Here is a 25,000-nt window from a genome sequence, read left to right on the forward strand (position 1 = left end):
ATCAAAGTAAAAATGAAACTACATGCTAAATAAAGATTTGAACTAAATTATCATAGAATGAATTACATCTAAAAGAACCAAGGAAGAGGCTTCCTGTGAATCCCTTAGTCACTCTCCAAACGCATTTCTGAGAGGAATCGTCACACCTTTCATGGTGTTACAGTAATCACTTCCAATCCCCAGGTGGTCCTTTACACAAAAAGGTGTGAGGAGCCTCCAGCCTTTCAGACGTCTGACAGTTTCCCTCACAATAACCTTAATTACTTTGTAATTTTCCATTTCACACTACAGCTAAATCGAACTTTAACAACAAGAACAGTAAACCAGATGCTTATAAAGAGAGGATCTTTCCACATTACTCTGTTATCGTGCTCAGTTCTGCCATAAACATCAATATTATACAAACACAATTATAACATCCAATCTAAAGCATAACTGCACAAACTCATAAATGAAACATCCCACATTCATGACTCTCAACATATGCACTTATTTGTAATTTATGGAGCACCGCACATGACATGCAGACAAAAATATATATATAGTGGCCACGAATTAAGAAATAATTCTCGTTTTAGTAAATCGTGGCCATGTTGAACTAATTTGTTCCCTCGATTTGATTGAATTAAATCAAGGGAACGAATTATTACAATGTGTTCAGTCTTCACGTGCTAAAAAGCATCAATATTATCTTTAGCATAACATGATCACATAAACAATATTCAATTCACAAAACAAGAAAATGTGTACATTAAGCACAAAATATACATCAGATCTGGGAGTGGAGATGTTCATTCATGCGGGGACAGGAAGAGTGAAAGAGTGAAAATAGCGCTTTACATTGCCCATACGATGACTATAAAACAATAGAGGGGCACACAAAAGCAAGGATGGGTAAACAATTAAGAAAAGTGTAAAACTGTGTAAAGTTGGCTTTACCCTACATGTCCACTGGTGCGGAAGAAACCGGTCCAACAGCACTCAAAACGCTACAGCTTATATAGTGCATATACTCTGCTTTGGTAATATACAGCAGTGTGGTCATCAATATTATGCTCTATGAATGTTAACTTTACTTCTGAATGCCCAAGGGATACATGTGATTTCAATTTAATAAACATTCATTATCCCAGCCACAGTCCTTTCACAATGAAAGTGTGAAAACTGTATTACAAATGTAACAATTTGAATTAAATACTGAATTTACCAGAAGCACAAGCTTTAATATCCAACCCACAATCCCCCACGTGAGCCTCAGTTTCCATAGAGAACGCATTAAAAACTTCCATACAGCTCCTGTCAATCCGTGCCAGTGGACACAATAAGTAAATAAGGTGTTGATGATCATGTGGATTATTAGGTACTTTTTAAAATTAAAAATTGATTTGTTAATTGAGCCGAGGTGCCTAGCAAATTTTTAATGCGAAAAATGACAGCAAAAGAGTGAGTGAGCCACAATCATTCTACCCCTCCAGTGTCCTTACAGAGTGTTCACACACACACACACAGCACGTTTATCACTGGTGTTACTGTTGGTTCAAGCAGGTGTTCCTACAGTTACTGAAGAGTCATATCTTTAGAAAAACTGATCAAATGGATAATGTATCTTAACATGAACGATTGTACAGACGGACGGATGGATGGATGGATGGACGGACGGACGGACGGACGGACGGACGGATGGATAGATAGACTGATAGACAGACAGATAGACAGACAGACAGATAGATAGAATGATAGACAGACAGACAGAATGATAGACAGATAGACAGATAGATAGAATGATAGATAGAATGATAGATAGAATGATAGATAGAATGATAGATAGAATGATAGACAGACAGACAGACAGACAGACAGATAGACAGATAGATAGATAGATAGAATGATAGAATGATAGACAGACAGACAGACAGATAGACAGATAGATAGATAGATAGATAGATAGAATGATAGACAGACAGACAGACAGATAGATAGATAGAATGATAGACAGATGTAAGACAGACAGACAGACAGACAGACAGACAGACAGACAGACAGACAGACAGACAGACAGATAGATAGATAGATAGATAGATAGATAGATAGATAGATAGATAGATAGATAGATAGATAGATAGATAGATAGATAGATAGATAGATAGATAGATAGATAGATAGATAGACAGACAGACAGACAGACAGACAGACAGACAGACAGACAGACAGACAGACAGACAGACAGACAGACAGACAGACAGATAGATAGATAGATAGATAGAATGATAGACAGACAGACAGACAGACAGATAGAATGATAGACAGATGTAAGATAGACAGACAGACAGATAGATAGATAGATAGATAGATAGATAGATAGATAGATAGATAGATAGATAGATAGATAGATAGATAGATAGATAGATAGATAGATAGATAGATAGATAGATAGATAGATAGATAGATAGATATTTACTGCTGTATGTGTGAACGGCTCCTTAGAGTTAGACTTGATGAAAGCACAGCTTCATTAAAGTGACTATAGCACATATAGAAATTTTGGTAAACATGTTCAGTTAATTACGCTCTAGAAGATCTGCAGGACTATTTTGAAATGAGTTAAATGGCTAATTACACTTTAATAATGCAGACAGAGGAATAGCGAGTAGTGAATTATAAATAGATGCCACTTCAAACCTCAACCTAGGGAACATTGTTTAGGTAGAAATAATAAATGCTAAAGAAGTCATGCAATGTCATGCAAATGTTAACAAAATAACTAATTAAAAAAGCAAATGCACAATGAAGATCAAAAGTTGCGAAGCCATTTGAGCAAAAGCCTTAGTAACAGCAGTCCCACTAAAGCCATGTAAAGATATTAGTGTTGGAAAAAAGGTAAGAGAAATGTGTTTCTGTGATGTGACGGATCCAGAGAAAGAAACTGAGTAAGGATGTGTGGTGTACCCTCAGGTGTTTCCACAACGTCCGTCTCAGCCAGAGCCTCGACAGCATCAGCGGTCACAGGTGCAGGGTCCACCAGCTCTTCTGAAGGGGTTCCTTCAGCGTTCAGCGCTCCTGCCTCAGCTTTGGGTGCAGGAACATCTCCAGGAGCCTCGGAAGATACTTCAGGACCAGCGTCAACAGCGGTGTCAGCTACAACTTCAGACCTGGCTTCTGTAGTGACTTCTGGGAGAACTTCTGCAGAAACTTTGATAGTCTCTTCAACTTTCATTTCTGGTTCCTCTTCAACTTTCATTTCTGGTTCCTTTTCAACCGCAATCTCCTCCGTAGGAGCCGTTTTAATTTCTGTTGCAGAGTCCACTATATTGTCAGAAGTGGCAACTGTAATGGATTCACTGGAAACTTCAGGAACTGCTTCACTGGAAACTTCAGGAACTGCTTCACTGGAAACTTCAGGAACTGCTTCACTGGAAACTTCAGGAACTGCTTCACTGGAAACTTCAGGAACTGCTTCACTGGAAACTTCAGGAACTGCTTCACTGGAAACTTCAGGAACTGCTTCACTGGAAACTTCAGGAACTGCTTCACTGGAAACTTCAGGAACTGCTCCAGACGTGGAGGATATTACAGGGGCAGGATCAATAAGGGTCTCCACTGATCCAACTGGCTTAGCACTTGGTGCAGGAACCTCTTCTGGTGTTGCTTTAGTCACAGTTTCAGCACTTTCTTGAGCTTCTCCAAATGGCGTAGTTTCAGGGTTTGCTTCTTTATCTGGAACACCCACTTCTTCAGTTGTCAGACCAGGAGCTTTCTTCTCTTCTGCTGCTTTCTCTCCAGACTGCACTGGTGTTTCAGTCTTTGGTTTCTCATCATCAGAATCAGAATCTGAATCAGAATCACTGGAGGATGAGGAAGAGGTATCGTCTTGATCTTTCTGTACTTCTGCCTTAACATCCGAGGTCTTACTTCCTCCAATTTCTGCAGTGGCTTCATTAGTAGGTGGGACTTCCGTGATCTTTGCCTCTTCTACAGCAATGTCAGCCGCTGCCGTTTCAGCAACAGGACTGTCAGCTGTCGTCTCATTTGCAGCGGCTGTGGAAACCGCCTCAGCAGTTTCAGACTTACCTAAAGCTACGTCTTTGAGAAGAAATCCTGCGGCAGACAGCTTAGAGGGGAAGGCAACTGCGGGCTTGTAGGCTAGAAGAGAGGCCCGCTCATCGGCCTCTATGGCTGAGGAAACGGTAAATGGGATAAAATATATAAGATCGTTTTTGTAGTTTATTACATTTGAGAAAACCTCCAGTTCAACGCAACTATTAAACCCAGCAAACACCATAAGAAAACCTTACACACCCTATCAAAGTGCCTTTTAAGGAAAGTCAGAACGCTCAGCAGCCATCTTGGTAACACATCCCAGGGTAACTATTCTCTATCTGGACAATAGGCATGCAACTACAGCTCTATTTGAATGTGGAAAGACCAAAGTCTGTTTGGTAAGCTTAAATAAAATAGTTCAAATCACCAATAAAGTTTTACCAAAATGCAAACTGAGGCTCATTTTTCAGGGTGGTTCAGCTAATGAGCATTCACATACTAGAGCAATAATTTAAGTTAAAGACCACATGAAATCAAAATTGAAGTTGTGTGCCTTTAAGCCCATGTCTGTAATTTTTGAGGCCATCTACTCACTCTACCTTTCAAAGTTTGGGGTCGTAAGATTTTTTTTTTTTTTTTTTTTAATAAATGAGTACTTTTATACAGTAGTAATGATTTATTAAATTGATAGAAGGGGATAGAAAAGACATTTATAAATGTTACAAAAGATTTCTATTAAGAGTGCTCTGATCAATTGGGCGCCGATTGTCTCTATAAAGACCGATCAGATAACGCAAAACACGCGAGACAGTTTTTCTAAGCACAGCTAAAATTGCTTCACTACATTCACCAGCAAGAGCTGTGTGCGATTCTTTCCTCAACAGCGGCTTTCGTTTCTCCCAAAAAGCCCAAACTTAACGTCCAAATCCGCTAAATCAGTGATTGTCATAAAATGCAGTCTACTGTGCAGGATGTGCTTGCTGATAAAGAGTTAGTGAAACTGCATTGAGCCGCGAAAGATGTTCTCCAAGTGCCTTTCTGTGTGCGTCCTCCGAGACAAGCAAAGTGAACTTTGGGCTTCGGGTTCACGCATAAACAGTCAAATACACACAGAAATATGTTAAAACGCCCAGCTTGGTGATTATTTGCTTAAACACAGTTGTTTCTGACTTAAGTGAACATAAACAGCCGGGAGCTAAATTGCATGAGTTTACGAGCATTAGCTCTTAAAGTGACAGCAGCCTAACAAACCTGCTGCTGTCTGTCATTAATGTTAATCAAACAACAAAAGACAAGGGGAAAATTACTCACTGCTCTTTAGTAGATTTAGTAGGATTAATCTAGATTTAATTTATACAGTGAAGACAATGCAGTGTTGTTTTACATTTGAGTACTTTCTGTTATATCTTTCATATAACTTTCATATGTCTTTCATATACTTCTGTATCTCTGTAAGCTCTAAGCTGTTCCTAGTCACCTCTAAAAGACGGAATGGAACATGTTGCACATTACTTGCCAATAAATATAGAATTGTCGATTCATGATACTTTCTCATCTCTTAATTTTAATACGCAATATACATTAAGAATAGCAAAATAAATAAACACCACCACATGATGAATAGAAAGCCTTTCTATTTATCATGTAGTATTATTTATTTCTGTGATCGGCCCCAGAATCCTGATCGTAGCACCCTTCATTTCAAATAAATGCGTTTTTTTTTTTTTTTTTTTACTTTTTATTCAAAGAATAAAATGTATTTCTATAAAAATATTAAGCAGCACTACTGTTTGTACCAACATTGATCATTGAAAAATCAGCATATTTGAATGATTTCTGAAAGATCACGTGACACTGAAGACTGGAGTAATGATGATGAAAATTCAGCTTTGATCACAGGAATAAATTACGTTTTTAAATATATTAAATATAATTGCAAGAATCTTTCACAATTTCACACTGTATTTTTAATCAAATAAATGTAGTTTTGGTGAGCATAAGATACTCTTGTCAAAAACATGTTTATCTTACTGACCCCAAACATTTGAATGGTAGGACTGTACATAGTGCACTACTAAAACATGACAAATCTTTTACCAAATATACACATCTAATACACACAAATAATTCTGTTCCATGAAATATACTGATACATCATCTTCAAGGGCATATCCAAATTCTGCATGCCTGATACAATGCTCTCTTGAATGAGAATGTTCCCTTCCCTAAATCATAAATACCTGCTGTAACTGACTAGCAGCAAATCGTGGCTTATGGCTGTGATGTAAAAAAACAAAACAAAAAAAACAACGCAGGACAAGCCCTTCAATATTTCCTGCCCCAAAAAATGTCAGTAAAACCATTATTTTGCCATGTAAAAGTACTACAAATTGAAATAATGTCACCTTCGATATAAAAAAATTGAGGAATCCCTTGACCAATGATAATCATGCAGACATAGTATTACTACATGGGCTTCCAATTGTATGTCCTCAAACTGTTCAGCCAAAAGTAAATGGTTCTTTTGAATTTCTTCCACAGCAATGAACATGAAAACGTTTCGGTTACTAACGTAACCTCTGTTCTCTCTAGAAGAGGGAACGAGTATTGCGTAGTTACTACGCTTCGGGAAAGCCTTTCTTTCTCGAGATACTGAAGCCAAAAATTATCCTTAATTTTTATAATCTTGTCAACGCAGTGCGGCAGCCTGCAGACCTAGGGCAGGCTTACTAGCGTGCCCATTGGCTGCCCTGCGGCAACTGCAGCAGCCTACCGCTGAGCCCTTGGCGTGACGTCACGACCAATGAGCGCGCTTGGCGCGCTTAATGCGTCACAGCCCGCGAAAAGGGGTGTGGCTTAACGTATAAAAGCGGGGCTCGGAGGCTGCTTCTCTGGTTTCTGTCGCATGAAGCGAATGAGCTCGTGGCGCGAGCACGGCGGGCTACGCAATACTCGTTCCCTCTTCTAGAGAGAACAGAGGTTACGTTAGTAACCGAAACGTTCTCTTACGAGAGGTTCTCTCGTATTGCGTAGCTACTACGCTACGGGAACACCCTTGTCAACGCCGTGCGCGCCCAGCATCCACTGAATGAGTCCCAGGGAGAGCCCGGGGAACGTGATAGCAGAGAGCCGGGCGGCCCACAGAGGGCTAGCGCCGTACATAAGCACACACTAGGGGGTTAGGAGCGGCACGGCCGGTCCGAACTGACAATTCCCTGTATAGTGCAGCTCAACCAGTAGAGCTAAATCACACAACGTAGCCCGCGCACAGATAGTGGGCTGGCATACGCGAGACTTAGACTGATAACACTTTCGCCTGCAAGGCGGGAACATCCAGGTTGTAAAACCTAACAAATGTGGAGGGGGAGGCCCAGCCTGCCGCTGCACAAATGTCATGAATGGGAATCCCGCTGGACCACGCCCACGACGAGGCCATGCCTCTGGTGGAGTGAGCTTGAATGCCCAATGGGCACTGCAGGTCTTTAGACGCATAAGCAGCAGCAATAGCGTCCACTATCCATCTGGACAGGCTGTGTTTCGAGGCGGCGAGACCCTTGGTGCGCCCGCCAAACGAAACAAAGAGCTGTTCCACCACTCGTTTGACTGAAGACAGTGCTATCAGAAAAACGGTTTTGAGCGTGAGGTATTTCATATCCACAGTTTCCAAGGGTTCGAAGGGATGCGCTTTCAGGGCCTCCAAGACCAGTGAAAGATCCCACATAGGAACCGAGGGGGGTCGCGGGGGGTTCATCCTCCTGGCTCCTCTAAGGAAGCGGATGACGAACTCGTTCCTTCCTAATGCGCGGCCCAGCTCTGAACAGAGAGCGCTGAAATGGCCGTGACATAGACTTTGAGCGTGGAGGGGGACCTGCCCGCGTCCAGTAACTCTTGAAGGAAACACAGTACTCGCGATACCCCACATGTCTGTGGATCGAGCCCCTTAGCAGTGCACCATCTGTTAAACACTGACCATTTCGACATGTAGAGCCGCCTCGTAGAGGGGGCTCTAGATTGTATGATCGTGTTCATGACCCCGTCTGGCAGATCAGCGTGTAATCGTTGAGGCTCCACGCATGCAGAGACAGCGCTCTGGATGGGGATGCCATATCGAGCCGCGGGCTAGAGAGAGAAGGTCTCTCTTCACCGGTATCGGCCAGGGGGCTGAGTCTGCCAGCTGTATTAGATCCGGGAACCAAGCTTGGTTCTCCCAGTATGGGGCTAAGAGGAGCACTGTGTGGCACGCTTCCCTGATTCTCTTGATGACCTGAGGCAGCAGAGAGACCGGGGGAAAAGCATACAGCGGGCCGCTGGGCCAGGTCTGGGCCAGCGCGTCCTCGTTCTTCGAGAAGAACTCTGGGCAATGAGCGTTGTCTTTTGACGCAAAAAGGTCGACTTTCGCTTTGCCGAAACGGCGCCACAGTGACTGGACTGTTTGGGGGTGTAGAGACCACTCCCCAGGGGGAACGTTGTCCCTGGACAGTCTGTCGGGGCCCTCGTTCAGGTGGCCAGGCACATGCGCGGCTCTCAGCGAGCGCAGAGTGCTGAGCCCACACGAGGAGGCGTTCCGCCAGGGTGCAGAGCGTCTTTGATCTGACACCGCCCTGGCGATTCACATAGGCCACTACCGATGTATTGTCCGTGCGGACTAGAACATGGTGACCGTGGAGGAATGGGAGGAAGTGTTTGAGCGCTTTCTCGACCGCGAGCATCTCTAGACAGATTATGTGTAGGAGATTCTCCTGGTCTGACCAGCGGCCATAGACCGGTCTGCCTTCGAAGAGCGCTCCCCAACCTAGGTTGGAAGCGTCGGTCGAGACAACTTTCCGGTGTGAAATCACTCCCATAGTCACTCCTGTGTGATACCATTCGGCTGCCAGCCAGGGCTGCAGGGCTGAAATGCAGCTCTGATTCACTTTGACTCGCAAGCCGCCGGCCGCCCAGGCTCGGTGGGGCACGCGCGCTTTCAGCCAGCGTTGAAGCGGGCGCATGCGCAGTAAGCCCAGCTGGAGCGCTGCTGCAGCTGAGGCAATATGCCCCAGGATACGCTGGAATGTCCTCAGCGGAACCCGGCTGCCTATTTGGAGGGATGCGGCGAGGAGGCGGATGCGGCGCGCGCGCTGCTCCGACAGTCTGGCCGTCATAGCCACCGAGTCCAGTTCTATTCCAAGAAGGAAATTGACTGACGGGGCGATAGCGAGCTCTTGGTCCAGTGACCGAGAGACCCAGATCCTCCAGATGGCTAAGAAGCGCTGTTCTGTGAGACACAAGTTCCGTCTCTGACAGCGCTAGAATAAGCCAATCGTCCAGATAATTCAGTATTCGCATTCCCTGTTTTCTCAGGGGAGCGAGAGCCGTGTCCATGCATTTCGTAATGTACGGGGTGCCAAAGACAGGCCGAAGGGCAGGATTGTGTACTGATATACTCGACCGTTGAAGGCGAATCTCAAGAATGGCCTGTGACGGGGAGTTATCTGGATCTGAAAATATGCGTCTTTTAGATCGAGAGAGATAAACCAGTCTCCTGGGCGAATCTGCGCGAGGATTTTTCTGGTTGTGATCATTTTGAACGGCCGTCTCATGAGGGCTTTGTTCAGATGTCTCAGATCTAAAATAGGTCTTAACGCTCCGTCCTTCTTGGGTACGAGGAAGTAGCGGCTGTAAAAGCTCGACTCGCTCAGAGAAGGATGAACCTGTTCTATAGCCCTTTTGCGCAGCAGCTTCGCTATTTCAGCTTGAAGCAGGTGCGCAGCTTCTGAACTCACTTTCGTCTCCGTCTGTGCTAGAAAGCGCGGAGGGCGACGAGCGAATTGAAGCGAATAGCCGTGTTTTATAGTACTCAGCACCCATTCTGACGCGCCCTGAATAGCTTCCCATGCTTCCGCATGCATAGCTAGGGGTCGAATGGTCTCTGGGTTCAGATCGCCGCACTGCGCGGGATTGGGGAACCTGTATCAGAGAGGATGGAGCGGCGTGCGCGCCGCTGGTGCTCGAACACGGGGGCTGGTAAACAGTATTGGCCGGCTGTACAGCGTTCGGTAGCTCGGTCCCAGAGGATGGAGCGCGATTTGCTGACAAACACCCCTGGCGCGAAAGCGGCGTGGGGATTGTAATGTCTAAAAGTGAGTGCGCGTGCACGTGAGCGGGCGCAGAGTTTACACTTATGACACGGCCAGTGTTTGGGAGCTTAGAGGGTGTGCGACCCGAGGTAACTGAATGGCAGAGCGAGCAGCGGGTAGGTGTGAGCACAAAGTTGTGGGCACATTTACTACACTTAGTACTCGAGCGGCTTGTGTCCGCTTTATGAGAGAGCGCTCTATGCGCGTTACCATGGGGACCATGTTTGTGTGAAGCAGTGAGCACATGGGAGTGGGCACATTTTCTACACTTATGACACCTTCGGCCAGAGCCGGAATGTTTGTGAGCTTTAGAGGATCTGCAACCCGGGGTAACTGTGTGATAGAGCGGGCAGCAGCTAGGTGTGAGCACAGAGTTGTGGGCACATTTACTACACTTAGTACTCAAGCGGCATGTGTCCGCTTTATGAGAGTGCGCTCTGTGAGCGTTACCGGGGAGACCGTGTTTTGTGTGTAGCAGTGAGCACATGGGAGTGGGCACATTTTCTACACTTGTAACACCATCGGCGTTATAGATCAAATGCTTTGATGGCTCATATGTTTAGACGCTCATAAATACTCAAGCACCATCCTGTGAGATGCGGGTTCGCTTTCTTTATGTAAGAAAGCTGGCCGCGAGCTCGGAGAAGCCAGCAGAAAAAAATATTTTTCTGCCGCCAGAGCCGGATTAGAACACGGTTCTCCAGTGCAGAAGCGTAATATTCTGCCACTGAGCCACAGGGGCACACATGAGCTTCCAGTTGGTGCGAGCATATGACCGAGCGTCGTGTTTCGGCGTTTGTTTGCAGGCGCGCGTGTATTAAAACAGGCCCGTTTACTGCAGCATTAGTATTTCCAGCCGCCTGAACTTAGAGGGGACTGAGAAATATTTATCCCGTGAGATGCGGGTTTGCTTTCTGTATGTAAGAAAGCTGGCCGCGAGCTCGGAGAAGCAAGCAGAAAAAAAAGTTTTTCTGCTGCCAGAGCCGGATTCAAACACGGGTCTCTGGTGCGGAAGCCTAATGTTCTGCCACTGAGCCACAGGGGCACACATGAGCTTCCGGTCAGTGCGAGCATATGACCGAGCGTCGTGTTTCGTTTCGGCGTTTGTTTGCAGGCGCGCGTGTATTAAGACAGGCCCGTTTACTGCAGTATTAGTATTTCCAGCCGCCTGAACTTAGAGGGGACTGAGAAATATGTATCCCGTGAGATGCGGGTTTGCTTTCTGTATGTAAGAAAGCTGGCCGCGAACTCGGAGAAGCAAGCAGAAAAAAGTTTTTCTGCTGCCAGAGCCGGATTCGAACACGGGTCTCTGGTGCGGAAGCCTAATGTTCTGCCACTGAGCCACAGGGGCACACATGAGCTTCCAGTCAGTGCGAGCATATGACCGAGCGTTTGTTTGCAGGCGCGCGTGTATTAAAACAGGCTCGTTTACTGCAGTATTAGTATTTCCAGCCGCCTGAACTTAGAGGGGACTGAGAAATATGCGAGGATTGGAGGAAGTCCGGCCTAAGCGGGACGAAATCACTCTCTCTTCCTCCTTTCGCCGGTGCTCGTGACGTCCGCTCTGATATCCCTTGAGAACGGCGCAGTTGCGCGGCTCGAACAAAGGGAGAGAGAGCGGGAAGATGTCATTATGTGCTGTGACATCGTTTGTTTGCAGGCGTGCGTGTATAACAACAGGCTCGTTTACTGCAATATAGATATTTCTAGTCGCCTGAGCTAGGAGGGGACTGAGAAATGTGAGAAACGGAGGTGGCCGGAGAGTGACGCGCGCGACCGAGGCGCGGGGTAGCTTTCTTATAACGTAAAGGAAGCCAGCCCATGACCGTCTACTTCTGACATCCCTTGTGAGCGGCGCCTTGCGCGGCTCGAACAGAGGGGGAGGTAGCTTCCTTGTAACGTAAAGGAAGCTATAGCCCGTGACCGTCCGTTCTGACATCCCTTGTGAGCGGCGCCGTTTGCGCGGCTTGACAGAGGGGAGTAACCAGCTGGTCTGCTTCACCCCCTGATGCGACGGCAGTGCGGGCAGAGGCCGGCCGCTGCGCGTCGGTGAAGGGCGGGGGAGAAGGAGAGAGCGAGGCTCGCGGGAGGGGCTCCGGCGAGCGCTCAGCTATAACCACCGGCTCGGAAGCCTTTGAGAGCGGCGTATTTTCTTACGCGGCCCGGAAGAGGCAGCCGGAGAAGGTGGAGGATCGTGAAACATGGCGAGTCGAGCCCGCAGGGTCGACATCGGCAAGTCCTCACACTGTTCGCAGCCGCCCGTGAAGGGCGCGGGCTGCGTGGTCGAAACCCAGGCAGAGAGCGCAGATCACGTGGCGGTCTCCGTCGCTGAGCGCGGCTCTGCACGAGCCACAGGATGAGCGAGGCATTTGCAACAACGCCTCGCGCTCTTTTAGATGCAAAGTGTGTCGCGGGGCGAACACACAAACACATACAACACAGAGCAGTAAAAGGATATATTCGCCGGATAGCGAAGCAGGCAGGGAAAGCTGAAGGCGGCGAAGGCGGCCGGCGTCCTCAGGCTGAGATCCTCGGCGTGCTGGTCGCTTGTTTCGACGGCGGCTTCCTCAGAGAGCAGCGATGCGTAGAGCTTCGCTGAAAAGACAGAAATCAGAGAAGCAGCCTCCGAGCCCCGCTTTTATACGCTAAGCCACACCCCTTTTCGCGGGCTGTGACGCATTAAGCGCGCCAAGCGCGCTCATTGGTCGTGACGTCACGCCAAGGGCTCAGCGGTAGGCTGCTGCAGTTGCCGCAGGGCAGCCAATGGGCACGCTAGTAAGCCTGCCCTAGGTCTGCAGGCTGCCGCACTGCGTTGACAAGATTATAAAAATTAAGGATAATTTTTGGCTTCAGTATCTCGAGAAAGAAAGGCTTTCCCGAAGCGTAGTAACTACGCAATACGAGAGAACCTCTCGTAAGAGAACTACATGCGCTTAAAGGTGCTGCAAGTTTTTTTTTATTACCATGCATAAATGTCCCTGTTATATCACTGAAATATTAGTTGTTCTGAGAAATGTGTTAGCAACCGCTTTTAATCTCTTAATTACAAGAATTACAAATATATTCAATCCTGTTATATAGGATCCACTGAACAGACATTTAGAAGTTTATTTTAAACTGCAAAGTAATACAAATCTAACTATGTAAATAAAGCTCTTTAAAACATTACTTGTATTTTTACAACACTATGATGTAGTGTGTCACATCGGGTAATTAAAAGTTCTAAGCACACTTGTAGTCTTCATGACCACTTGAATACGTGTAATACAGGAAACGCGTAGTTCAAGTAGACAAGTGGTAAGGAGTAAAGACTGCAAGAGTGAGTATTGGGACAGGCTCTAATTATGGAAGAAGATACAAAATAGCTAATCACTTACAGCAACTCTAAGCACAAATAATGATGAAACATATAATCATGCTGTAGACACATGTAAGTGAGATTGGATTAGCCAATAATATAGTATGTGTGCATGAAACAACAGGAAATTCAAGATTCAAACTTAAGATGATAGATTTATGGAAGAAATAAGCATGCCCTTACTCTTACTTGAAGCCTTTGCCTTTTTAGGTGTTTTGGGTGGGACATCGCCTTTAGTGCACAGTGCTGCAACAAATGGGGCCCTAGGTGTGCTCCAGCCCTCACGCAGGAGACACTGTATGAACACAGAGAGACACATGTTATTCTGAAACAGTAGACAATTAATGCAACTCACTAGGTACACTAAGTACAACACACTAAATAGTGAAATTAAATGCTGATGGATAGTGAAATCTTAAATCAAGTAATATAACACACACATATTTCTATCCATTCATCCATCCGTCCATATATATATATATATATATATATATATATATATATATATATATATATATATATATATATATATATATATATTTACTGTTATATTACTTAATTTAACATTTCACTGATATGACTATAGCCTATTAGCTATCCATCAGCTTTTGATTTCACTACTGAGGTTATAACGGATATAAGTCCCTTTTTATCGTGTCTTTATCTCATTCGAAAGGCACGTGATCATTTTCACATTTACAAAGTATCTCTAGATCATCTCCGTAAAAATCAGAAAGATTAGTCTAATTTTACCTTGACAGATCCAAGTCGACCTAACCTGAGCAGGGACGTCGCCATCTTTGTTCTCCTGTTATTATTGTCCGTGTGGAAAATGAAATTCACGACTCAATCCTCATCGATAATTTCTTCAAAACAAGACTTACTTTTTATTTTAAAAGCGTGATAATAAAAGTATCTCATACTTAATATCTCAAACAATATTTAGCGTTCTTCTGTCATTAAATGGGTCATTCCTGGTATTCGGTGCCAAAATAATGGACAAAATAAAAAAAGGGTGGACAAGTGATATAAAAAATTGGATGGGTGATCTCACATACAACCAGTTACAATAATACAATAATACTGAACTGGATTTTGATAGGAAACAATACGTAAAACATCACTAAAATGGACATTGTGACCTAAAATCAGCCACTGCGCCATGTCTATGCAACAAGAAGTTAACATAGAAGGTTTATAAAAAAAAAAAAATTTCATGGTTTATAAATTGTAATTTTTTAAATGTTTTTTTCCTACTAACTTTTTCATATATTTTCCTAAACAGATTGGATGTGTTGAGGTCTTGAGGATTATATCATCAAATTGGAAAGATAAATTTGTCAAAACAGTCAGTTAAAATAATTGAGGATATCACTCACTTGCTCAAGTTGATTTCCCAGAAGTGATGACTGCTTTATGATATGATGTCATTTAGCTTTTCCAACTTTCATTTGAAGGGAAAGTAGACAAAAATAACAGATTGGACAATAACTTGAGGGACATGCTAAAATCCATTACTATAATTGTTAAAATGAATGTAAAATACTTGAAAAACTCTATACATTACAGAATTACTGATAAACCCAACAATGTAAAAACTAGTAAGTGGTATAGTAAGTGTAAATGGAAAACGCAAGCCTAGGGACAAAGGAAACATAGTGCTGTAAAATGTGTTAAATTATAATTTTTTTAATCAACTTCAATGTGCTTAGAGTTCAAATGGTGTTATTTATAACTAAGACAGCTTTCAAATGGATATAGATACGATAATGATCTTTACTGACGACACAAAAGCCTCCGAAACCCAGGAATGACCCAAATAGGTGCAGAATACCATCTTAAAATTGTTTGCTAAATATTGTCATACAGCATTCACACTTAAACGAATAAACTTTACTCTTCACAAATTTAAAAAAGTTCAAAACTGATTTAGATTTTAAGTGAAGGTCAAAATTGTCACGTTTTATAGTACAGCCATTGCATTCCTCCTTAAAATACACTGTTTTGGACCTTATAAATAACCCCCCATCCCCATAACTCATATCTATAATTTTTTTAAGATCCATTTGTATGGCATTTTCTCCACTTACCATTTTCCAGTAAATGTAACATAACTTATATTAATAATCCAAGATCTCTGATGAAATATACCATATTTCATACCTCTTCACACAATTTTACATTATTAACCATTTCTAAAAAATAAAACAAACAGACCAGACTGAACAAGTGTTGGCTCAGTTTATTCAGCTCTTTCCCCAGATACTTAAACTCACTGACAAACATTGCGAAAAGCGACTAGCATTTATTTTACAGCTGAGAAATGTTCTCTTCCACATGTGCGTTATAGTCCATGAAATAGGTAGTTTTTTCCATTTGACATGATAATTTTTGAAAAATAGCTATTTAGTCTCACAACATTAAAAATCTCACAAAATATTAGCTTTCACAGATGAAAGACAAGTTATTTAAAGACCTCTTTCACAAAATTGGACTGAGGGACAGGGGAGGAAAACAGAACTTTACTTGGACACGTCATCAAATTTAGGCTCTGTAAACACAAAAAGGGAAAATGTTAGATAAATGCACAGTAGAAAATTCAACTTTAGGACACATGCAGTAACAATCAAACAAAACTAAATTTCAGACCTAAAACAAATGCCACAACTACAAACTATCATGGAATAGCATTGTGTGAACCAATCTAAAGGAGTGTTGAAACTGACATAATTTCTTAAGCAATTAGCTTTAATGTTAGGTTAACACACCATGGAATTTGAATTCTGGGAAGGAAGTCAGATCACCACCACCGTACAACCGCTGCAGTTTGCCTATTTCATCAGCAAGAGCCTTCTGATACTCTGGACCGGCATCAACTAGACCAGTGGCACTGAGAAAACATGAAAATAATTATACACTTAATTATAATGCAAGATTAAACACAATATAAGAGCAGCAAACTCGAACGTGAGAGTATGATAGTAAAACACCATGTACCCGCTTTTTGTTGAGTATGCACGAATTGAATCTAGGAAAAGTTTCTGAATGGGATCCAATCCAGCTGACAATCACAGGAAACACATCAATTAATAAATGCTTATATCATCTATAAATTACAGACAAGCATATAGATGCCAGAATCCTTGATATCTTGTACATTAAGGAAGAAATCAGTCTTCTTTAACCCTCATGCATGAGAAGAGTGCCTGGTGTGAAGGCTAGATCTAGTGAACTAAAGAAAACCGAGTAAAGGAGAAGGTCAGGCGGTGAGTAACTAGGACAGAGGTTGCATCTACTGAAATGAAAAGGAAGCATTTCATTTCATAAGTGATGAGCCATTGTGTAATAACCATAAATAAATGCCCATCAAACATACTGATTATTAATTCAAGCAGTTGTCGTACATTCTAAATTTTGCATCTGGTAATAAACTGTCGCTTCCATTCCACATCCAGCAAACAGTGCAAACTCAAATCTCACTCAATGCACCATACACCACATTGGGAAAGTGGGTAAGGAACAGTGGGCATTTCATATTTAACGTTGACATTTAAACCACAGTACACAGGATAAGATAAGAGGATAATTAACCGATTACTGATATCATGCGACCCCCTGGGAAGAAAAGTGAGACAGTGACAAAGAAAGTGCGTTTGGGTGAGGAGAGGCCAACGGGAAAGAAAGATAAGGTCAAAGTACATTTACATGTTACCATACTCGTACTGTTAAGAAAAAACAAAGTAGTCAAAAGCATAGAAGTGCATCACATGTGGTGACATCAGTGCCGCTGTGGTAACTTTAACATTAACAAGAAAGAAAACATTTTGACAAAGTGACATTTTCCATTAACACTAAGAAAGCATGACAAATGTAGCTTCATCTTTACCGATGGGGGGTGGGGTGGGGTGGGGGGGGGGTGGTACATAGATTGAAAAAATGTAATATTTATTTGTAAATAATAGGGCTGTCAATTAATTCATCAATCAACATTTTTATTGAATTACATGATATTCTGATTAATGAACATTTTAATGACATCACTGTGTAAGACTAAGTATTGAATAAAGTGGCTTTAGAAGTCAATAAACTTGGGAATAAAAGGGAACTTGCACTGCGTCGATGACGCTATGGGGAACTACCCTCCACGAGAACCGGCGTCCAATCACGCCGCAAAACGCGGCGGCGGGTCAGGCTGGGGCTGCTTTACACACGATATCTGTGTTACAAGCATACCGAGCCAACCTGCTGAAGGATTTGGACCAGGGTTCAGGGTCTCTCCCCTGATGCAGTGGACGAGCTGTGCCGTACCACAGATCTTCGGGACACCAAACAAACCGCTGCCTCGATTGAAAGGTCGTTTGGTAGCCACAGAGAGACATCTGTGGCTGAACCTAGCTGAAAAGGGTTTTCTCCTCGATGCGCAGGTTTCGCCATCTGAACTTTTCAGTGCCTCCGTTGAGACAGTGGTGGAAAAGTTCAGAGAGGTGAAGGCGTGCTCGGCTGCATTTAAATCATGCATTCCGCTGCGATCCGAATCCACGCCCAGACAGCCAGGGGGCCCTGGCCCATCCCGGTTCGAGGATCGGAGACAGGGCCAGAGGTTCAGCGTCGCCTCTCGATTCGAGGAAGAAGAAGGATCTGAGGGAGGTGATCCAGCACAGACGCTCTCAGCATCAGTGAAGGATCCCCTTCCACTGAGGGTGAATAACAACCACCCTCTCCTCTCTTCTCTCCCCCACTTCTTCACCCCTGGCACTTCTTACATCAGGCCTGAGGCTGGACCTGTGATGATTTTTTCCTTCAATACGGAACCCTTCTGAAGGTTTGGCGTCGGGCTTGGTAGTGAGTGCGCCCTTTCTAGCTTTTGGCTGGTAGGCCTTTCTGAGAATAATGTTTAGGCCACTGCTCTACAAGCAGCAGGATGATCTTGGTAGGTCTAATTAAAAAGATTGTTAAACAATAGACCTCGGATCCCTGTTTAGAAAGTATTAAGGGGTGTGTTTGATAGGAAGTTTATAATAGGATTACGAAATAGGACCCTGAAGTTCCCACTTTATAGGTAGGCTTGCATACCTTTTCATAGGCCTCCTCTTGTGTTAGAGTCATCAGGTTTATGTAGTAGGTAGTGCCAATCTGTGGTCACCAAGTAGTGTACAGGTTGGCTTTATCTCATAGATAATTCTCTAGTGAGGCCACTGTGCACATAAGCTTCAAACAGATAAAAATTAGTTTTAGTGTGAGATGGCTTCCTCCAATTTGGGGGTTATTCTTCTGAGGCCACCACTCTGTAAAAAAGCTCCAGATAGACCAAAACACCAAGCGCTGGTCCTCGTCGGGCCACCTTGATAGCCATCTTGTATTTATATAGCAGGTCTCCTCTCACTTTATAGAGTTGTTTTAATGAGACTATAGCTTTGAACTTCAGACATATGATATTCAGGTGTGTGCTTCAATATCTGGCTTAGGCATGTGTGCTAAGAGTTTTTGGAGGCGATCTGCTAGAAGCAGCCTCGCCCGAGCCCCTCAGTATCTAAGTGTAGGCTCTTTAGAGCTAGAGCCCTTCAGTTCATCTTCTGTAAGGTCTAGTTTCCCTGGTACTGGCCTCCTCTTACTACTAGAGTCATCTAGCATAGGCCCGACTTTGCATTTGCCGATAAATGCTAGCGGATGTTAAGGGCAAGAATAAATAGCAGCATAGGTAGCAGGCTATCTTCTGGCTGTTGTCAGGCCTTTCTCTCTCTGAAAGGAGAGAGTAGGCAGCAGTGTGCTGAGGCCTCCGCTCTTCAGAGCTGAAATAGTAGCTAGAACCATCCAGCTAGGCCTTAAGTTGGTTTCTCTCTAGGCTCCTTGAATTAAATTTCAAGTCTCAAGGTTAAATGTTGTTGGCCTCCTGAGACCACCATTTCCCTTGGGCTTAGCAGAGAAACAATGAAACGGTCTTGTAATCACAAGATAGACCCAGAGAAAAATTTTTTTATCAAGGTTATGCTGGTAGTAGTCCCCTTGTTAGGGTCATGATTAGATTGTTTTTGCTACCCACAGCTTTAGTTCATTCACCCTGCACCACTGTGGCTGGGGCTGAGCCTAAGCACTGCCATGGGCTGATGATCTTGACAATTGAAGCTGCAGGCCTTTCTATAGGCCTCCTCGATAGTCAGGTAGAGTAATATTGTACTCCCCTTGTTTAAAGGGTCGACAGCACTTCTCCTAAGTACACTGCCTGTTGGCAATGCAAACTAGGAAAACCAGGCCCACAGAATTTCTGTGAGAACACCTAAGATGTCTGAGGTTAGTATTGCAAACAACTGTAGCTATCAAGTAATCAGGCCCTCACAGGCCTCGTTGAAGGCGGCTTGGATGCTTGGATGTTTAGCAATAACTGATCATCATGTTGCAGGCTCCCTTAGAGCCTCCCTGATTCTAGCCCAGAGCCTGGTCCAAATAAAATAAAATAAAAATTGTATATACATATATATACACATACCAAACTAACACTAAGACTCTCACGAGGCCTCCCTGTTAGATAAGCACTAGAGCTGGAGGCGCTCCCCTTATTAGAGTTCCTTGTTTAGAGTGACCAGCCTTCACAATACTTCAAAGCACTGTGTAGATCCAGGATTGAGTAGAGTTACTCCCCTCATTTATAAAAGCGGTTATAAAAGCGCCATGCTGAGTTCTACTCTCCAGGATGCCTGCCTCTATGGTTTTGTTTGTGTGTGACTACTACTGCCACTATATGCAGTTCTTCCTATCGGATGCCTCCACAGGTAGAGGCAGATAATGTGAGAGACTCTGTTTAGGAAACAGACAGGTTGTTGGCAAGACTAGGTCAGTAAATTAGACCAGACCAGTATCACTGGTGGCATATGGGGTTGACTTTAGTCCCCCTCAGAAAGTGACTGGACGGGACTCCTTTTGGACTCCCTGGCCATATTCCCTTAAAGGAACCCCTTCCATGAAAGCTGTTGGTTCCAAGCTTTTGAGTGGCCTTGGTAGGCCTTCATTGTTTCTGAGGCCTCTTTGAGGCATATTGCTTGGGCAGTGGTCGTAGAGAATAATGTCACTAACAGCCTGTATGTGACCCGAAGGGGGAGTGTTTTTTGGCATTTCAGTGAAACTGCCATTTCTGAAGTTTCTGTCACAGCCATAATTGGCATGCATACCCCTCAGCATGGTGGGTTTGTATATCGTTCCCCATAGCGTCATCGATGCAGTGCGAGTTCCCATTCGAAAGGGAACGTCTCAGGCTACGATTGTAACCTATGTTCCCTGAGAACAGGGAACGAGACACTGCTTCTTTTTGCCATGCCTCTGGGATGCCTGCTGAACAGTCCCTTCAGACGGTAGGTGGATGACATGTTCTCTAGGTGCCCCTTTTATACTTCCGGGTCACACTAGTAGTGACGTCATAGGCTGTCGCCGGTCAATAACGATTGCCGTGATTGGATAAGCTTTCAGACACCGGTTCACGTGGAGGGCGTTCCCCATTGCGTCATCGACACAGTATCTCGTTCCCTATTCTCAGGGAACATGGGTTACAGTCATAACCTGAGATGTTTAAATTCATTATTCCACAAGTTTTTAAGAATTAAATGTACAAAATGTGTTAAATTGACAGCCCTAGTAAATACAGTTACATTTGAGGAGTACTGGGTCAAAAACACAAGGACTTAAAATGCAAGGACTAAATGACGACAAAAGATATCAACGAGAGAAGCAATGGAAGACAGGAGCAGGATACAAGAGGTCAAAACATTTAACAATGAATAAGTGAATAAACAGAAATGAAAGAAAAGAAAGAGACTAAAACAGATGAGTGTAGAAGAGTTGCAAAAATAAAGAACATGCACTGCATAACATGGAGAGTCAAAATGTTAAAAACAAACATATATAATGAATACATGCGTAAAGACGGATGACGGATGGGAAGACTGGCTATGTTCATGGACTGAAAACCAGGGCATAGACTTAAAATACACCATCAAAAGTCTTCAAGACAAATGGTGTGCTGTCTCTGCCCCAGCTTAGAAAATGAATATAGCCCTGAATGAGTAACTTGAGTCTAGGTTTCTGCTGTGATGTTGCTGCCATTAGGGGTGTAACGGTTTCTAAAGGTACAGATTGTATCAGGGTTCTGGTGTCACAGTTTTACAGTTCAGTACAGTAAATAAGAATTTAAAAATTTCCTAATGACTGTGACACTTGTATTAGTGTCACATGAAGTACTACACCATGTACCACACCACAAAGGTTTAATTATCCAGTACTTGATCTAATTATTTAAATCAATGACTTGCTTACCCTATAGGATTTTGTTTATGTAAGGTAAATCACAATTACAATTCACATATATTGTTTATATTCTCAGAGGCGTTCTTAGGTGTGAGTAATGTATACAAAAATATGCTAAATGCATAATGAACTGTAGGTGTTTTATGAACCGTTTCACCCCTAAAAGCTTTTTGCATGTATGTTATGCACTAACACATATGCAATGACACACTGTAATGTATTTGTAACTGTAATAAAAAGGTAAAAAACCTGTATTGTGATTACATCTTTACCATTAACATTACAAATCTGTATGTGTAAAGCCCATCACCAAAATTGAGAAGAAAAAAAAACTGCTGTAAAAAATAGCTTTATCCCAATATATGAAAGGGGGTTATAGGGGGATATGGTGTGTACCCTCAGGCGTCTCCACAACTTCTGCTGGAACTTCAGTAGCATCTGTGATCACAGGGGCAGAATCAACTAGCTCTTCAGCAGGAGCTGCCTCTGCAACCGGCTCAATAGGGGCAGCTTCTGCAACAACTTCACTGACAGCTTCAACAACTTCAGCTATTGCTTCTTGGGCAGGGGCTTCTTTTGTAGATGCGGCTTCAGAAGCTAATGCAGCAGGAGCTTCAGCTGCAGGAGCAGCGGCTTCAACTTCAGGGGCAGCGGCTTCAACTTCAGGGGCAGCGGCTTCAACTACAGGGGCAGCGGCTTCAACTTCAGGGGCAGCGGCTTCAACTTCAGGGGCAGCGGCTTCAACTACAGGGGCAGCGGCTTCAACTTCAGGGGCTACGGCTTCAACTTCAGGGGCAGCGGCTTCAACTACAGGGGCAGCGGCTTCAACTACAGGTGCAACCGTTTCAGCTGCAGGAGCAGCGGCTACAACTACAGGAGCTTCAGCTGCAGGGGCAGCGGCTTCAACTACAGGAGCTTCAGCTGCAGGGGCAGCGGCTTCAACTACAGGAGCTTCAGCTGCAGGGGCAGCGGCTTCAACTACAGGAGCTTCAGCTGCAGGGGCAGCGGCTTCAACTACAGGAGCTTCAGCTGCAGGGGCACCGGCTTCAACTACAGGAGCTTCAGCTGCAGGGGCAGCGGCTTCAACTACAGGTACAACCGTTTCAGCTGCAGGGGCAGCGGCTTCAACTACAGGGGCAGCGGCTTCAACTTCAGGTACAATCGTTTCAGCTACAGGAGCAGCGGCTTCAACTACAGGTACAACCTTTTCAGCTGCAGGAGCAGCGGCTTCAACTACAGGAGCTTCAGCTGCAGGGGCAGCGGCTTCAGCTTGTGCTTCTACTGCAGCAGGAGCTGCAGTGGCAGTTACAACTGTTTCAGGTGCAGCGGCAGCAGCAGATGCAGTTTCTGTAGAGGCAGCAGCAACTGAAGCTGCAACTTCCTTCTGCGGGAATTCCACAAATGATTTGTGCTGGACAAGTTTTTCTATATCGAAGTATGTTTTTGGTGCTGCTTTTTCTAGGATGGAGGGGGAAGGAGGGTAAACATAAAAAATGTAATAATTTTATTCATCACATGCATTATCAGGCTGAATGGAGAGCGCTAAATTCATTCAGCAAAATAACTCACCCGGTTTCTTCAACAATAAAGGCAGATGAGCATCCACTGAGGTGGTGGAGCTTTAAACACCTTATAACCTGACTGATGCAAGTCAAATCTGAACTACGGCTAATAAAAAGGGGCCCTTTGACAAAAAAAGTAACCTAAATATATTTCACATTCAGTAAAGCCTGTAAATAAATATTCAGTATTTTATTTACACCCTTTCAGGGTGCTTTCACACTAGCACTTTTGGTGCGCACCCAGGTTCGATTGACATCAATTTGGGTTGGATTATGTGAATGTTGTTTTCCGAACCTGGGTGCACACCCACGAACCGTACCCGAGTGGCGAGTACACATAAATAAGGTGGTCTGGGGTACATTCCATGTGAACCCCAGTACGGTTGCTGATATGAATGCAATCGTACTAAATCGCAGAAGTGAACCACTGATTCGATAAAACTGTTTGTGTGCATTTCACTGTATATCTAATTTCTCCTCACCTTCAGCAGAAATGGACTACCACATTCTTTAGAACATTTGCAGTACATTCACGGCAGACAGACGCAAGTGCTGATATTTTGAAAACAAAACCAAAGGTTCAAAAACCAAAATATAAAAGTGAGGCGAGCAACGCTATGCATTTTGCCGCCTTCTGTCGTCGTTACCAAGCAACACGGGTAAACAGCAGCTGCACTGATGAAGCAATCGCACAGCGGTTCAGACCCAAATAATATAATGTGAACATAATCCAGTGAGGGCAGGGTGAGGGGGGAGCAATCGAACTGAGATTCAGACCAGGCAATCGAACCAAGTGTGAAAGCACCCTTAATAAAACATAGCAATATCTTTATAATAATAATTTCAATGGAAAATTTCACATTACACACAAGTTAAAGTGCAGTAGATTCAATAATTATTACATAATTACTGAAGCTAAAAGGCTCTATTCATAATGTGCTCACATTACCGTTATTTAAAGTATCGTCAGGAAACCAGAATCAGATGACAACTGTTAATAAAACAATATATGGGAATTTGTGGTTAAACCTGATCAAATTGTAGTAACGGCACATAATAATCATTATTATTAAATATTGATAAAGAAATATGAATAAATTAGTATTAATATTATTTATAATGCTTTTTTACATTTTAAAAATATGCTTTTTTATATTAGTGCAATGTTCATTACAAAACATGTTTTGTTCAGTTTTTTTCCAACAAGAAGTCACTTGTTGGATTTTTGGCTTCACCAGATTCTCTTGAAGGAACAGAGGGAGTGGCTTCATGAAGGCTTTCATGCAGTGCATTCTTTACCTCTAAATGTCAAGGTCACATATATAGGAAGTGAGGATGTCCACATATAGCACTAAGCATGTAAATATATGGCAGTGCAACACACAACAAGCTCTTTTTTTAAGCCCTTTGCCACTTATAATGTCAGAGGAACATAGAGCACAGAAACATTTATGGATCATAGGTCATAGGTTATCTTCAAGAACGCCATGTGACCAGTTTTACTTGTTTTTAAAAATGCCCACAGAGAAAACAAAGCAAGAGAAAGACCAGGAGTTTCCTTTAAATTATAATCAACATCCCAGCCTTGCAAAGTCATATTTGTGTTTTTTTTAGTGTAATATATTGGTAAGTTT

General features: G+C 43.6%; 2 protein-coding genes and 1 long non-coding RNA gene across 4 annotated transcripts in view; 1 reads left to right on the plus strand and 2 right to left on the minus strand.

The window, feature by feature from the left end:
- ndufv3 (NADH:ubiquinone oxidoreductase subunit V3) overlaps positions 1 to 14,558 on the minus strand; it is a 15,085-nt gene extending 527 nt beyond the window's left edge. Inside the window, exons 1-3 of one of the 2 annotated variants that reach the window (XM_079880885.1) lie at positions 14,266 to 14,558; positions 13,696 to 13,807; positions 2,947 to 4,173 (exon numbers count right to left, since the gene is read on the minus strand). In XM_079880885.1, the coding sequence (XP_079737011.1) occupies positions 2,947 to 4,173; positions 13,696 to 13,807; positions 14,266 to 14,310 (1,384 nt within the window). In that variant the 5' untranslated portion in view covers positions 14,311 to 14,558. The remainder of the gene's footprint in view (positions 1 to 2,946; positions 4,174 to 13,695; positions 13,808 to 14,265) is intronic. The other variant, XM_079880886.1, reaches the window with a different exon arrangement.
- A 1,181-nt stretch (positions 14,559 to 15,739) lies between these two features.
- Positions 15,740 to 25,000, minus strand: part of LOC307164272 (uncharacterized protein) — an 11,774-nt gene continuing 2,513 nt past the window's right edge. Inside the window, exons 4-7 of the mRNA XM_079880887.1 lie at positions 22,201 to 23,262; positions 16,510 to 16,573; positions 16,281 to 16,402; positions 15,740 to 16,063 (exon numbers count right to left, since the gene is read on the minus strand). Coding sequence (XP_079737013.1) covers positions 16,035 to 16,063; positions 16,281 to 16,402; positions 16,510 to 16,573; positions 22,201 to 23,262 — 1,277 coding nt within the window. The 3' untranslated portion in view covers positions 15,740 to 16,034. The remainder of the gene's footprint in view (positions 16,064 to 16,280; positions 16,403 to 16,509; positions 16,574 to 22,200; positions 23,263 to 25,000) is intronic.
- Positions 16,580 to 19,481, plus strand: LOC307164295. The gene is made up of 2 exons (XR_013822248.1): positions 16,580 to 18,903; positions 19,131 to 19,481. It is a non-coding gene; the product is annotated as an uncharacterized lncRNA (long non-coding RNA).

Source organism: Squalius cephalus, assembly GCF_949319135.1.
Source record: "Squalius cephalus genome assembly, chromosome: 9".
Lineage (NCBI taxonomy): Eukaryota > Metazoa > Chordata > Actinopteri > Cypriniformes > Leuciscidae > Squalius > Squalius cephalus.